This window comes from Dipodomys spectabilis, unplaced genomic scaffold, assembly GCF_019054845.1.
Source record: "Dipodomys spectabilis isolate Male_0828 unplaced genomic scaffold, ASM1905484v1 ptg000095l, whole genome shotgun sequence".
In the NCBI taxonomy this organism is placed as follows: domain Eukaryota; kingdom Metazoa; phylum Chordata; class Mammalia; order Rodentia; family Heteromyidae; genus Dipodomys; species Dipodomys spectabilis.
This window is the reverse complement of record NW_024870772.1, coordinates 47,944,890-47,959,502: the sequence shown is the minus strand read 5'-3', so window position 1 is coordinate 47,959,502 and position 14,613 is coordinate 47,944,890. Positions and strand designations below refer to the sequence as shown.

The window sequence follows — 14,613 nt, the reverse complement described above, 5'->3', positions numbered from 1 at the left end:
TCAGGGACAGTGCCCAGTCCCGGAGTTCAAGCCTGTATACACCTGAATGTTTAATCTGATTCCTTTGCTTTTTACAGAAGCTATTCTAAATTTTGTTTTCAAAGGGCAACTGAGCGGTGTATTCCCAAGTCAACTTTGCCTTACTAAGACTCTCCCAGGCCTCTAACTCCCCCACTGATCTTGAAGTGGAACAGAGGGGAAAGTAGACTGGAAAGATGTTTTTTGGTTTTTTTTGTTGTTGTTGTTTTTGTTGGTTGTGGGGCTTGAACTCTGGGTGGGGGAGCTGTCCCTGAGCTCTTCAGCTCAAGATTAGCACTCTACCACTTGAGCCACAGGACTACTCTGGTTTTCTGGTGGTTAACTGGAGATAAGAGTCTCAGGGACTTTCTTGCCCGGGCTGGCTTTGAAACACGATCCTCAGATCTCAGTCTCCTGAGTAACTAGGATTACAGGCATGAGTCACTGGTACCCAACTTGGAAAGATGATTTTTAAACAAGTAGGAATAAACCACCTCCTTTCACCAGGGGCCTGTCCAAAACTTTGCAGGAAGACTTGAGGAGAGATTCTGAAACTTGGCGCTATTCCATTCACAGTAAATCAGTCTGAATTGTTAACTGACCTTTGTGGAATATGAGGCAAATCACCAGCTGTGAAGAGATGAACAAGGCTGGTGATCCTGGCTCAAAGAGCCCTAGATTAACAACCTGGAAGTAGGTGTAAGAACTGATGGTTTTAAGTGTAAATACAATCATATGACAAGAGGTAAAAGGACTTGGAACACTAGAAAACTCTGTTGTCTATAAGCCTATACAATGTAGAAAAGCTAACCAACACACACAAAAACTAGTAAGTTCATCAAAATAGCAGGGTGTAAGAGCCATACACAGAAAAATTTTATTTCTGAATATTACCAATAACCAATTCCCAATATAAGATTAGGAAAACTGCCATTCATAATAACATAAAAAGAATAGAACACTTAGAAACAAATTTAATAAAGAAGTGAAAAAAACCCAAAATATTTTTAAGCAAATTAACTATCTCCATAGAAAAATATATTATGTTCACAGATTAAAAGGTTCCATGCATTGTTAGCATCCCAAGTTGATTATAGATTCTACATTATATTAAAATCTCAGCAGTGTGCCTAGCAGTTTTGACAAGCTGACTCTAAAATGCTTACAGGAATTCAAGGGGTCCATAATGCCCAAACAATCTTAAAAATCAAGAAGAAAGCTGGAAGGTTACATTCTTGGATTTTAAATTTTACAAAAACCTACACTACTCAGGAGAACAGACCGTCAGCGGGGAAAGCAGAGTCCTCTCAGCATGCTGCAACATCCAATATCCTCACAAAATAAGACGGATTTAGATTCTTACCATACTCATACACAAAAATTAACTCCAATGGATCACAACAAAACTTTCTGAAGAAACTATAGGAAAGAAATCATTATGATTTTGGCTTGGTCCATTCTTAAATATATCACTTAAATATATCTTAAATATATGCACAATCCATAAGAGAAAACAGATTAACTATATTTCATAAATATAGTGGAAATAGTTTGCATTCATAAAAAAAGAACAATGAAATTATTTTAAAACTGAAATTATTTTAAAAAGAAGGGAGCAGGGTGGGGGGTGGGACTGGGAAGGTGGCTCAGTGGTAGAGCGCTTGCCTTGCATGCATGAGGCCCTGGGTTTGATTCCTCAGCACCACATAAGCAAAAAGAAAAAAGCCGGAAGTGGCGCTGTGGCTCAAGTGGTAGAGCGCTAGCCTTGAGCTGAAGAGCTGAGGGACAGCACCCAGGCCCAGCGTGCAGGCCCCACGACCAGACCCCCCCCCAAAAAAAGAGGGGAGCGGGTCAGGGAGAGTGAGACAGGGAGGGGTACATTGTCTACATGTACGGAAATGTTAAAATTACCCACACCTCTTGTACATACATGACATATGCTAATAAGAAAATACCACTGAGAAAATGAAAGAAAGCCACAGACTGCAAAAAGCAACTGCAATCACACTTATATAGAAGACTTTTATCCAGGACTTTTTTTTTTTAACCAGTGTACCTTTTCCTATGCTAGCATGGTTAGCTAGCATGTATAAGGCCCTGGGCTCAATCCCAAGCACAACCCAAAATAGTGACAAAACTAAAATATAAAAGCAAATTTTAGATATTTTATGACAACTGACATGCAAAACTGAATGACAGGATGAACGGTATCAGTTTTATAACATCTTACAGCAACTGTAATTACATGAAACACTCCACATACTTGAAATCTAGTCAATTCTACCATCTGCAGTGGCATTAGTAAGCAAACAGCTGGGATTTCCTTAGTAGTGTTAGGCCAAAACTACTGCAGAATCTAAGTATTAAAGAAAGCTTGTTTTTATAACAAAGCCTCTCCCACAATATTGACCTTCACCCATTCATGAGAGTTGCTATGGTTTCAGTGTTTGCAGAATCCATGTGTTGGAAACTTAATTGTCAAAGAAAAAAAAACACGCCAAAAAACAAAAAACTGATGATCCTGATTAAAATAGGAGAGCTGAGGCCACCAAGGTGCTACTATCCTACCGATTTCTGAGAAAGGACCAAAGAACAAGAGCAGACATCTGGCCAACTGCGATGGTATGCCCTTGTAATCCCAGCTACCTGGGAAGAGGAAATCAAAAGGCAAAAAGACCCTACTTCAATGAAGAAGCTAGGTGTGGTGAGATGTACCAGCAGTCCTGCTACATGGGAGACACAGGTAAGCAATACGACCAGCCCTCACCAAACATGTGAGACTTTACCTGAAAAATAACTCAAGTAAAATGGCTGAGATACAGTACAAGTGGTGAGAGTACCTGCCTAGCAAGCCCAGGATCTGAGTTCAAACCTTAGTACCACCAAAATAAGGCTATTTGTATTGCGAACAGACTATTAACTCATTTACTCATTCATTTATTTATTGAGTTTCAGTTACATGCAAGGCCTTTATGAAGTGCAGGTGTTCAGTAGGTCATCATTGAATAATACATTAAAAAATAATTAGCCCAGAGAATGTTTTTAAAAATGTTTCTGGTAATAATCGGGAGGCTGAAAACAAAAACAAACATTCAGAATACTCACCCAGCTATTAAATTGTTTTACTATATTGGTTTAACATTCCCTTTTTTTAGGAGCTAAAAGTTACTCAAGTGCAAAGGAACCATGCTCCTCAAAAATATACTAGATATATTCAACACCATTTTAGGGGTAAATGAACTAGTTTCTAGTCTCATAAAAGCACTGAGTAACATACACGAGAGCAGAGTAGCACCACTTATGTTGGATATGTCGACATTTAGGGAGTCTGTCATTGTCATTAGAAAACTTTCATCAAGAGCCGGGCACCATTGGCTCACGCCTGTCATCCTAGCTACTCAGAAGGCTGAGATCTGAGGATCGCGGTTCAAAGCCAGCCCGGGCAGGAAACTCCATGAGACTCTTATCTCCAATAAACCACCAGAAAACCGGAAGTGGCGCTGTGGCTCAAGTGGTAGAGCGCTAGCCTTGAGCTGAAGAGCTGAGGGACAGCGCTCAGGTCCAGAGTTCAAGCCCCACGACTGACCAAAACAAACAAACAAACAAACAACTTTTCATCACTGGGTGATGGCTCTGGAGGTCAATATACCAAGAAATTGAAGACTGAAACTATTTCTATTGTGTTAATCATACTAGATTACATAGAAATCACATTACTAAAGTGTGTGTGAATGTTTAAAAAGCTAGCATTAAACTTACGTTTTCAGTCTTTATCATTTTCAATTCTTTAAAAGCAATCTTACCTGAAGAATTGTGATTGTCTTTGTTTAGTCTTTAACTCACATTCCAAATGACTAAATTCTTTCTGTACTCTCTGAAATTCACTTTGTTGATTTTTTAACTGCATGCTTACATCTTGAATTCTAAAAACATAAACAAGATCTAAATTTAGGCATTTTCTGATGAATATTATTTTAGTTAAAATCTACTTAAAAAAAAGAGTTTAAAAAAAAAAACTATGCATGCTTACATATACTATCTGGTTGTATTAGAGAAACGTCTGGAGAGAAAAACACCAAATAGCAATTGGCCTTGGGGAGGAGAAAGAACTGACAAGAAGAAAAGGCAAAAAAATGCTTGAGAAAACTAGAAGTTTTACTTTGTATTATTTTGTTCAGATTTTTACAATGAGCATGCAGCCGTAAATATTAAAGAATAACAAAACGCTGAAACAAGGACACAGGATGACCCATTGCAACAATGATACCCACAAGACAATATATTGGAAATGAACTTTACAACTTGTGGAGGGGGGAGGAAAGAGAGAGGTGGGGGAGGGAAGGAACAGTAAGAGAACAAGGGAAGGAGAACAATGCTCGACAAGAAATGTACTCAGTGCCTTACGCACGTAACTATAACCCCTCTGTACCATATCTTTGCAATAAAATTTTAAAAAAGAAAGAAAACACTAAAAAGTATAAATATTATATAATTTTGTTGAATATATATGTAACTTAAAATGTCTTTTTTTCTTTCCTTTTTTTCCTTTGGTTGATTCCCTTTTGTTTCTGTTTTTGATTTTGTACCCTTTATCATACATATAAGTTATCTGATGGGGTGGGGGGAGAAGCACAGAAATGGAAGGGACAAAGGGTGAATCAATTCAGCAGTGAAACCCACTAGACACTGTGTTGGAAATGAACTATACAACTTGGCGGGAGAGAAGTTGGGAAGGAAAAAACTGGGAGAGAATGAGGGAGGAGATGACACTGTTCAAAAGGAAATGTGCTCATTACCTGACTTCTGCAACTGTAACCCCTCTGTATATCTCTGTATATATGTTTTAAATGTCAAGCATTACAGAAAAGGTTATACGAGAAAATAGTAGTCATTTGCCTTTATCGCAGTTACTACTGCCAAAGACAACTGCTTTCAACAATTCAGTTTCTCCTAATACTCATCTCAATGTGACTAAACATACATTTATACTGCTTTTCCTTAATATCCCATTGGAGTTATTTTCTAATGAAATACAAATGAGTTAAGATCTGTTTCTTCTGCATATAACTGTGACTGAATATGATCAAACACATGTAAGGTCACACAGAAACAGATGGGCTAGTGGACGTCCAGGGCTGAGGTGATGGCTTTATAATGTATTGGGACCCTTCCAAGACTTGCAGCTGCCATCTTTGGTATGAACTTTATTCCACAAGGTGGAGGCGAAGCTCCAGTCATCACAGTGACATTAGACTAGTAGCAAGAGAATGATGGCTTTTGGCATGCCTTTCATGCGGTCTCCTCACAGCTCTACTGAACACTTGTCTTGAATTTAGGCCACAGGTCACACATCACGGCATAGAGACATAGTCCTTTAAGGTACCCAGGTAGGTACCTTGATGGAAATAGAGGTGTGGTAAACACTAATGAAAACGGGTCATTCTACACATCTCTACCAACCTTCTGACCCTCTTCCTCCTCTCACCTTCCCAATACAAACCAATCCTTTTTATTAAGTTATATTAATATATTTTTTGCTAGTAAGCCACATAGTGTACCATAGTACATCATGATAACATTTATGGTCTTGTACAATTTTTTGTCCTTTTAAAATCACCTTTTCCCTTCTTTCTTAGTTACTATCACTGATTTTCTTCCACTTCTGCCCATCTTTTCTCAGTAGACAGCCAACAATCTTTACACCACTGCTTTCCCAGGAGGCAGCCTTTCTAGAGCTCCCCATTTCCTGCTCTTGTCTGCTTAGGATCTGGTCTGACTGCCTGGCTATTATCTGGGATTTCTCATTTCAGGAACTGTCCTCCTCTCTTTTGTCATTTGTCCTCTACTCTTTTTCTGAAGTCTCTCTTTCTTTTTTTTTTATTTCTTTCATTTTGTGAGCAAACTCTCCAGGGGTTTGTGCATGAGAGGTAAAAACCTGAGTCTGTGTGAAAGTGTCTTGGATTATAACCCAGAAAACAAAAGTGATAGAATAACTGAGCAGATAAGTGTATGGGAAAGGAGACTACTCTTCTTCAGAAATTTTAGCTAATAAATATAAAAGAGAAGTGAGAAAGAATCACCATTAGAAGAGCAGAATAAATAACTATTGCAGGCAAATTCTACTGATAGTTGTCTTAAAAACAGGTGAAATTTTGTGGAGAAACATAACAACTGCATCGTTTCAAGGCATCTACCCCAAGGCATTTATTGTTTACAAAGAGAAAATGTAACTATGTTGTGGAACAACCTGGTGAATAACCAAGTGATAAGTGATAATAACCTAGCAAATAAGCACCTTAGCCAAGTGATCACACTTTAGCTAAAGTTTAGCCTCAGTACTAAGATGCTGACATCATCATGTGCACTGGGAAGGAGTATATCATTTCTGTGGTACTCTTCCAGGAATAAATAATCTTGATTATGGATATCAGAAGACAAACTCAAAATGTAGGTTAGTCTATAGAATAACTAACTAGTACTTTTCCAAGCCCTCAGGATCATGAAACAAATGAAAGTGGAGACACTAGATCAAAGAAGATCAAAGAACTAAAGACAACAAAGAGACTGCAGATTGAATTATGGACTGTAGGAAAAAGACAAGTGGAAAAAAAAACATAAAATCAAATAGTCTGGAAGAGAGTAAGTTTTCATCATTACACCATAGTTATATGATGTGGTAACTGGAGAGGTTGGATTTCTGTTGTTTTTTTCAACTCTATGCTAAGTATAAATTATTACTAGTTTTCCAGTTAAAAACATAACTTGTACAAAAATGGTGAGTAATTAATCTGTAGTATAATTGTGGTATAAAAGAATGGGTGTATTTTACATGAAAGCAGGGAGTGGGGTTAAGGGGAAGGGGTAGGGAAGTAAAGTGAGGAAAGAGGGAGAATGAAGTAGAAAGTTCAATGCGTAGCCTACAAAATGAAGAAAACAGAAGGAGGGGTAGAGTTAGGAGGACTGGGGGAGGGGGTGATGAAGGGTGACACTGATCCAGATGCATTGCACTTACAAACTGACATGTTGAATTGAAACCCCTTTGTACAACTACATACAGATAATAAAGATAAAATTTTGAAAAAGTGTGGGTACATTAAAAAATGACAAATTATACCACACTGGTTTATTCTTGTGGCTTACAGTTGGGAAGTGTCAGTGCATGGTGCCGAGCAGGACCTGGCCGAGCAGCGCAGTTCACCTCACCCGCAGGAGTAGGGGGAAGGGCTGTAGGAGAAGGCCCCACAGCACGCCCCCAGTGACCTAACTTCTTCCACCAGGCCCCATCTCTGGTCTCTCACCACCTCCCAATAATACCATCACATACGAACCCATCAAGAGACCAGGCCTCTCACTGGGTCAGAGCTCAGGATCCAACTGTCTCTGGAAAGCATCACAGACACATCCAGAGATGTGCTTTGCTAATCCCCGAGGCATCTTTATTTAGTTAAGTTGCAGTGAAGATTAAGCCCACCTCTTGTCAACTTGACACCCAAACTTGTATCCTTAAACATTCACCCTTACCCCCAAAAGGCTGTCTCTGTCTTATAATGAGAAATATATCCAATCCATTTCCAAGAGTCCCCATAATCAACTGTTCAACACTAAATCTAAAACAAAATCTAAGTTCAGTCTTTACTGAGATGCAAGGCAATCTCTAAGCTGTGAGCCATTGTAAAGTAAAAAAGAAAAGATGCAATGCAGGGTAAAACATTTTCCCATGCCCAAAGGGAGCAGGAAGGGTGGAGCCAGAGCAAGACTTAAACCCATGGGGGAACAGAGTTGTGCAGCTCTGTTCAGCCCTGGGGCACAGGGGAGGGGGCTAACGGGAAGCCTCACCCCTACGGCCTGGCCATGAGAAGTCTCTCCCCTTCCTGCCAGAGGCTTTCCTTGCAGACATTGTACATTCCTGACCCGTGTCACTACTACAGCTCAGGCTTCTCCTTCACAACTTCATGTATCACCAGGTCAGAGGCTGCCCAGGTCAGGTCTACAGTTTATGCCCAGTGCCATCCTCAAACCACAGTCCTGGCATAGGAAGAAGGACAAAATGAGCTAAAAATAAGCCAATGAAAGCTGTAACTTACAGATCAATAAGTATGACTTGAAACCATGTATTTTCTTTTTTTTTAATTTTTTATTGTAAAGATACTATACAGAGGGTTACAGTTACATGAGTAAGGTAATGAGTACACTTCCTATTGGTTACAGTTACATGAGTAAGGTATTGAATACACTTCCTATTGAGCATTGTTACCCCCTCCATTGTTTTCCCCCTACTATCCCTTCCCTCCCTACCTTCCCCCGAGGTTCTTTTTTTTTAATTGTGATTAAGTGATTACATAATTTCCCAAATTTCACAGTATTGTGGAATAATGATGCTCATTTAAAGCCACAAGCTCATTCTATCAAGGTCTATAACATATAACAGTGTACACATATACACCATACATGTGATCAGCAGCATGGGGATATTTAGTAGTAAAACCATGTACTTTCATGCTAGCATACATATATGTATTTAAGACTTTGGAAAGAAAATGGGAACAACTCTATGCTAAAACAGGGTTACCCTAGGTAAAGAACCTGAACTGGGAGGGCTAGTCAAGACAACGCTAGGGTTTCTTTCTACAACAACTAGATTATTTACATAGTGGGTATAAACTATGTAAATAATTTGCATTGAAAATCTACAATTAGATTTTTACATAGCTTTTTAAAAAATTACCTTTATGTAGTTGTACAAAGGGTTTCAATTCTACATGTCAGTGTGTGAGTGCAATGCATGCGGATCAATGTCACTCTTCATCCTTCTCCCCACCTCTCCCAGCCCCACCCATCATCCCCTCAAGTTACCTGGGTCCATTGTCACATATGTGCATTGAAGATTATGACTGTTAAAGTTAGATTTGCCTGCGTGCGTGCATGTGTGCGTGCGTGCGTGCGTGTGTGTGTGTGTGTGTGTGTGTGTGTGTGTGTGTGTTGATCCTGGGAGGCTTGAACTCAGGACCAGGGCACTGCCCCTAAGCTTCTTAAGCCACAGTGCTATTTCTGTTTTTTTCTGAGTAGTTTGTTGGAGATGAGATTCTCACTGCAATTTCTGCTCTTCTTCTTCGAATTGAGATTCTTAGATTTCAGCCTCCTGAGTAGCTAGGATTATAGGCGTGAGTACCAGTGCCTAGCATAAAGTTAAATAAAGGGGAAAAAAGTATACAGTCTCTTTACATGTGTATAAGTATAGCTCAGGCTTATCAATGGGGAATATCTAGAAATATTAGAAAGAAATTTAAGTTTATTTAGTATGCTGCAGAATGATAGAATTTGGTGTTGTTCTGTAGAACTGAGGATTAAGCCCAGAGCCTAGTGCATGCTTGGCAAGCATTCTACCACTTGAGCTGTGCCCCAGCCCAGGACTGTTTGAAAAGATGTTTTAAACATCCCTTAACAAAAGCCTATTTCAAGTATTAAGATTGTCTCAGAAAAGAACTCCAAGCTTGTGTTTTTACAAGACATTTTCCAACATAATTTCTTGGCAAATATTATTCAAATGAATGCTACACATGAATAATATCTCAAGCTCCCTGACTGTGTACCCTGAGAAAGTTGGTCACATTAGCTTACTCTGCTTTGGCTGTGCTCATTCACTTACTTCCTGCAAATCAAACCAATATGGTTAAAAATTAAACATGGAGACACAAATGAATGTTCACTCTTACTGTATATATCAACTTTCCGAAGTAATTCACAAGATGCTACAATACAGTACATTCTGTGCAAGCATGCATTTCTCCTGAGAAGTCATAATTCTGTACAGAGTTTGAACATTATGTTGATGTGAGGACATGATGTTATCTAGTCAGAGAGTGTTCCTGGAGATGGAGGCTAGCAGCGTGTTCCAGTGGAGAGTCCTTCCTGGGAGTTGGATGACTGGAGTTATAGGCCTCTTGCCAGTGCACCCCAGAGAACAAGCACATCCATCATCCTTATCTACTTCCCAGGTTCTCTAAGTCAACCTGACTGTGAGAACCACTACACTATAACACAATTGAGAGAGCTTTTAGAGTTGTTCCTTAATTATTCTCATTTGGACTATCTACTAATATTCTTCATAATGAAAATATTGTAAAGGAAAATGATTTAAAAGTGCCTTTTAACTAATCTTCTCTCCGTTATCAACCACATCAGAAAACACAAGAAATCTGATCACACGACCAGGGGTTTTAACCACCTGTGATCTGGGTACTTTCTGTCATGCTCTTAGATCTAAAGATTAATTTGTTTTTTAGTTCTTTCCTTCAAATTGGTCTCACAGCAATTCAAGATGACAGGAGGAAGTTCAGAGACTAAAAAGAAATGAGATTGGGGATTCTCAGGATAATATTCAACCTAGGTCTCAAAAGCAAAGACATCTAAACACCAAGGCAAAAAATAGGGGGCAACAAAGAGATCAGAAGAGATCATCCTGCAGAAACTAGTTTCAGAAAGTGACAAATGCCTGCCCATTAGGAGAAGTAAACCACCACCCGCATACTTACAGGAAATTAGATTACTTTTCAAGACAGTAGGAATGGAGGGTTGAGAGTCTGGGTATTTATAGACAAGTCCTTTAAGGGTTCAATAAAAGCAGGAAGAACTCTTACTTTGTGAGAAGTCAGGAGACCTGTGTGAGGGCCTAGAGGCATAGTATCAGGAGCCTAGTATCAGGGCCTAGTATCAGGAGCAAGACAGCTTCTGTAGTGCCAACGGGACAATGCACTGGACGGGTGCAGAATTATCTGTAAGGAAAAATACTGTGCAGGGTTATTCTAGATATTTGAAAAAAAGTTATTGTGACACTATCTTTCTATCATATTCTTAGCTGCTAAAATACATTTTTGTTAAGGTAGTTTTAATTTTATACCAGTTAGTAACCTGTAATTATTGAAAAATATTTAATAAAGGTTGGAAAAAGGGTTTTGTTCCCCTACCATGGGCCTGAATCAGTACTTTTTTTTTTTTGTTTTTGTTTTTGCTGGTCATGGGGCTTGCACTCTGGGCCTGGGCGCTGTCTCTTAGCTCTTCAGCTCAAGGCTAGCACTCTACCACTTAAGTCACAGTGCCACTTCTGGTTTTCTATGGTTGTTGAAGGTAAGAGTCTCACAGACTTTCCTGCATAGGCTGGCTTTGAATTGCGATCCTCAGATCTCAGCCTCCTGAGTAGCTAGGATTACAGGCCTGAGGCACAGGCACCCAGCTTCAGTAATGCTTTTTTTAAAAATATAATTTTATGGTTATTATTAAGGAGTTGTGCAGAAGGGTTACCATTTCATAAGTCAGGTAATGAATACATTTTTTTTTGGATGTCATGCTTTCCTTTGCTTCTCCCTCAGAGAAGCTTTTAAATAAATGCTTTTTAAATAAACTTTATTTTCTCTCATTTGAGCTTTATTAGATGATTCACTTATTTTCTATCATATCTTTAATATGCAGATAGTCTATTAAAAATACTGATCTTTTTCTGGCTAAAAATAACTCTTCAAGTTTACTAATGCAGAAGATAAATTCTTAACCCTTGTCTAATTTTAAAAGAAAGCATACATAATTCTGTATTACAGGATTTATGTATAATTTCACAAAAACTGAGACAAAACAGTTTAACATATTTTCTTAGACTAAGGGGATAGAGGATGATTTAGAGAAAAACTGAAATTGCTACCATCATTTAGAGGATAGCTATATTCCATACCTGAGGATTCTATATCTGCAGATTCAACCTATCTTAGATAAAAAATATTTGGAAAGCCAGGTGCTGGTGGCTCACGCCTGTAATCCTAGCTACTCAGGAGGCTGAGATCTGAGGATCATGTTCAAAGCAGCCCGGGCAGGAAAGTCCGTGAGACTCTTATCTCCAATAAACCACTAGAAAACCAGAAGTGGTGCTGTGGCTCAAGTGGTAGAGTGCTCGCCTTGAGCTGAAGAGCACAAGGACAGTGCCCAAGCCCAGAGTTCAAGCCCCACGACCGACCAAAAAATAAAAAAATATTTGGAGTGGCTAAAGATGTAGTTTAGTGGTAGAGTAGAAAAGGGAATGGGATTATATCTGCATCAATACTGAACATTTATTCAGTATTTCCTAAACAATATAAAACTACTTATACAGCACTTACATGATATTAGGTATTATAATATAGAAATGATTTAAATTATACTGGAAAGCAATGACTGGTGACCTTGCTTGTAATCCTCTCAGGAGGTCAGATCTGAAAAATATGGTTTGAAGCTACCTGATGCAGACAAATCATAGAGTCTTTAATTAACCAGCAAAATGCCAGACTGGAGATACGGCTCAAGTAGCAGAAGGCCAGCTATGAGTGAAAAGCCAAATGAGAGTGAGAGGTCTCGAGTTCAAACCATAGCACTAGAACAATGGCATGCATGCATATGTGCGTACATACATGCATGCATACATACATACATACATACAAACATACACACAGTATATAGTAGGATGTGGGGGGCTACATGCAACACAATGTTCCTTTTATATAAGAGACTTGAGCACCCATGGATTTTGGTGTCTAGACAGGGGAGTTCTATAATCAGTTCTCCACGGATACAAAGTGGCTAGAATTTATATGTTTTAACAATCCCCTAAAACTCATCTAACATAGTGTTTCTGTAAAAATTAAAGGGAGATTGCCTGCTGTTCACTGAAGGGATTCCTTACAATAAATTTCTATTCTTATTTTGAATATTTAAAAACATATAGAGAGGCCAGGTGTCAGTGGCTCATGCCTGTAATTCTAGCTACTTAGGGGGTTGAGATCTGAGGATCTCGGTTCAAAGCCAGCCCAGGCAGGAAGGTCTGTAAGACTTTTACCTCTAATAACCATAAAAAACAACCAGCAGTGGAATTGTATATCAAGTGGTAGAGCACTAGCCCTGAGCAAAAGAGCTCAGGGATAGCACAGAAAAGCCCAGGAAGGGTTTTTCTGGGCACAGAGAGGGGTGTGGAGATGGGGGGACAAAGGAAAATTTTTTAATTTACCTTGACAGTTACAAAAGGACAGACCATAACTCCTCCAGTCTTTTGGCAGCACCTTCGGTGAGGAGTAAGTTGCTACACGCCTACCCATAGCTACTTGTCCTCACAGCTGACAAGAAGGGGCTTCTCTGCCTCCTTACACTAAGCAAAAAGCTGTAAGAGCATGGAAACAAGGACACACACTGACCATGCTTGATAAATGCTTGATAGATGTTTGCATTTAAGCCCTTTGGAAGTCCAGACTGGACTCAGATTCTCGATCCTCCTGTCTCTGCCTCCTGAGTGCTAGGATCAATGTGCCTGTGCCCCAACACCTGACTACGATTTCAACATATTGCAGATATCTAATATCCCAAACAAAATTTGACTAAAGAACGCTGTCTCATTGTATATGAGTCTACTTAAAATGTGGTTTGCTTTAATAGATTATTTGAAAGAAACAACAAAAAATACAGGAGGAGGTGAGTGGATAGCAGGTACTCCTGAAAAGAGGAGAAATTAGACGTTTCCTAGTGAGCCCTCAAGAGGTTGTGGACAGGAGCTGACCACAGTGGAAGAGACCTGGCACAGGATGGAGTCAGCTCCATCCAGGACTTCTACACAGTGTTTCAGGGGATTGCTTCTAGCCCTGTCCTTCCTGGTTTCCAGCTCCTGACATTCCCTCTGTCTCTAAGTCCACTGTTGGCTACTGCACTGCTTTAGACTTAGAGGACTCCATGGTAAGCCAATGCACCCAGGACGTTCCCAGCTAGGAAGGAACATCTGATAGTTGTTTACCACCTCAAACCAAGGACAGTCTCTCCAGCATGGGAAAAGATCGACAGTCCCACTCTGCAAGAGAAATGCTGTTCCATGTATCTTGGGTAAACTGAATGTTAACACTTTTATTGTATGAGATCATAAGGTCAATCCAACAGGCACATAAGACAACTAATGAATAGTGTTTTTCTGTACTCGTGATTCATCACATTGTCAAATTCACAGTTGGACTTACCAATCTTCAAATACCTGCCAAGGAGCCCACACTATACTTCAAGAGCCATAAGTAAACACCTAATGCAAGGCTTTCCTTTGCCATTCCTCCCACAGAGACTTGAAGACAGAGAATATACACACAAATACACACACACACACACACACACACACACATAATGCATTTGACATTTCACTCTCTAAAGTACAGAGCCTGAAACTCCCCTTGACACCAAAGGTATAATTAGATTTCCAGAGCCTCAAAGAAGACATTTTCCTATATGCCCTGACATGATAAAGCTCTAGTGTTCCACAAAGCACTCCACTGAGAAACAGAAGCCAGCTAAAAAATATGTCTTGGAAGTTTCTGGATAGCTCCTTCACTGCACACAGGAAGCTATCCAGTAGTAAGCCTGAGGCATTTCAAACTAGCTGACCGTCAAACTGCACTAAATCTTAGCCATAATTCTTTTCACACAGAATCTCATCTGAATCATGCATTTATTCACTCATCATAAATTTCCATTAATACAGAAGACAGGCTGGTTGATCAATTAGCATGAATGTGCACACCAAGTGTGCACAAAATTCATGTGAGCACA

The 14,613-nt window shown here is 39.5% G+C and overlaps 1 protein-coding gene across 1 annotated transcript in view; it reads right to left on the bottom strand.

Moving 5' to 3' along the window:
* The window catches only part of Lekr1 (leucine, glutamate and lysine rich 1), a 103,338-nt gene that overhangs the window by 55,822 nt on the left and 32,903 nt on the right, over positions 1-14,613 (bottom strand). The window contains exon 4 of the mRNA XM_042685660.1: positions 3,822-3,941. Coding sequence (XP_042541594.1) covers positions 3,822-3,941 — 120 coding nt within the window. The remainder of the gene's footprint in view (positions 1-3,821; positions 3,942-14,613) is intronic.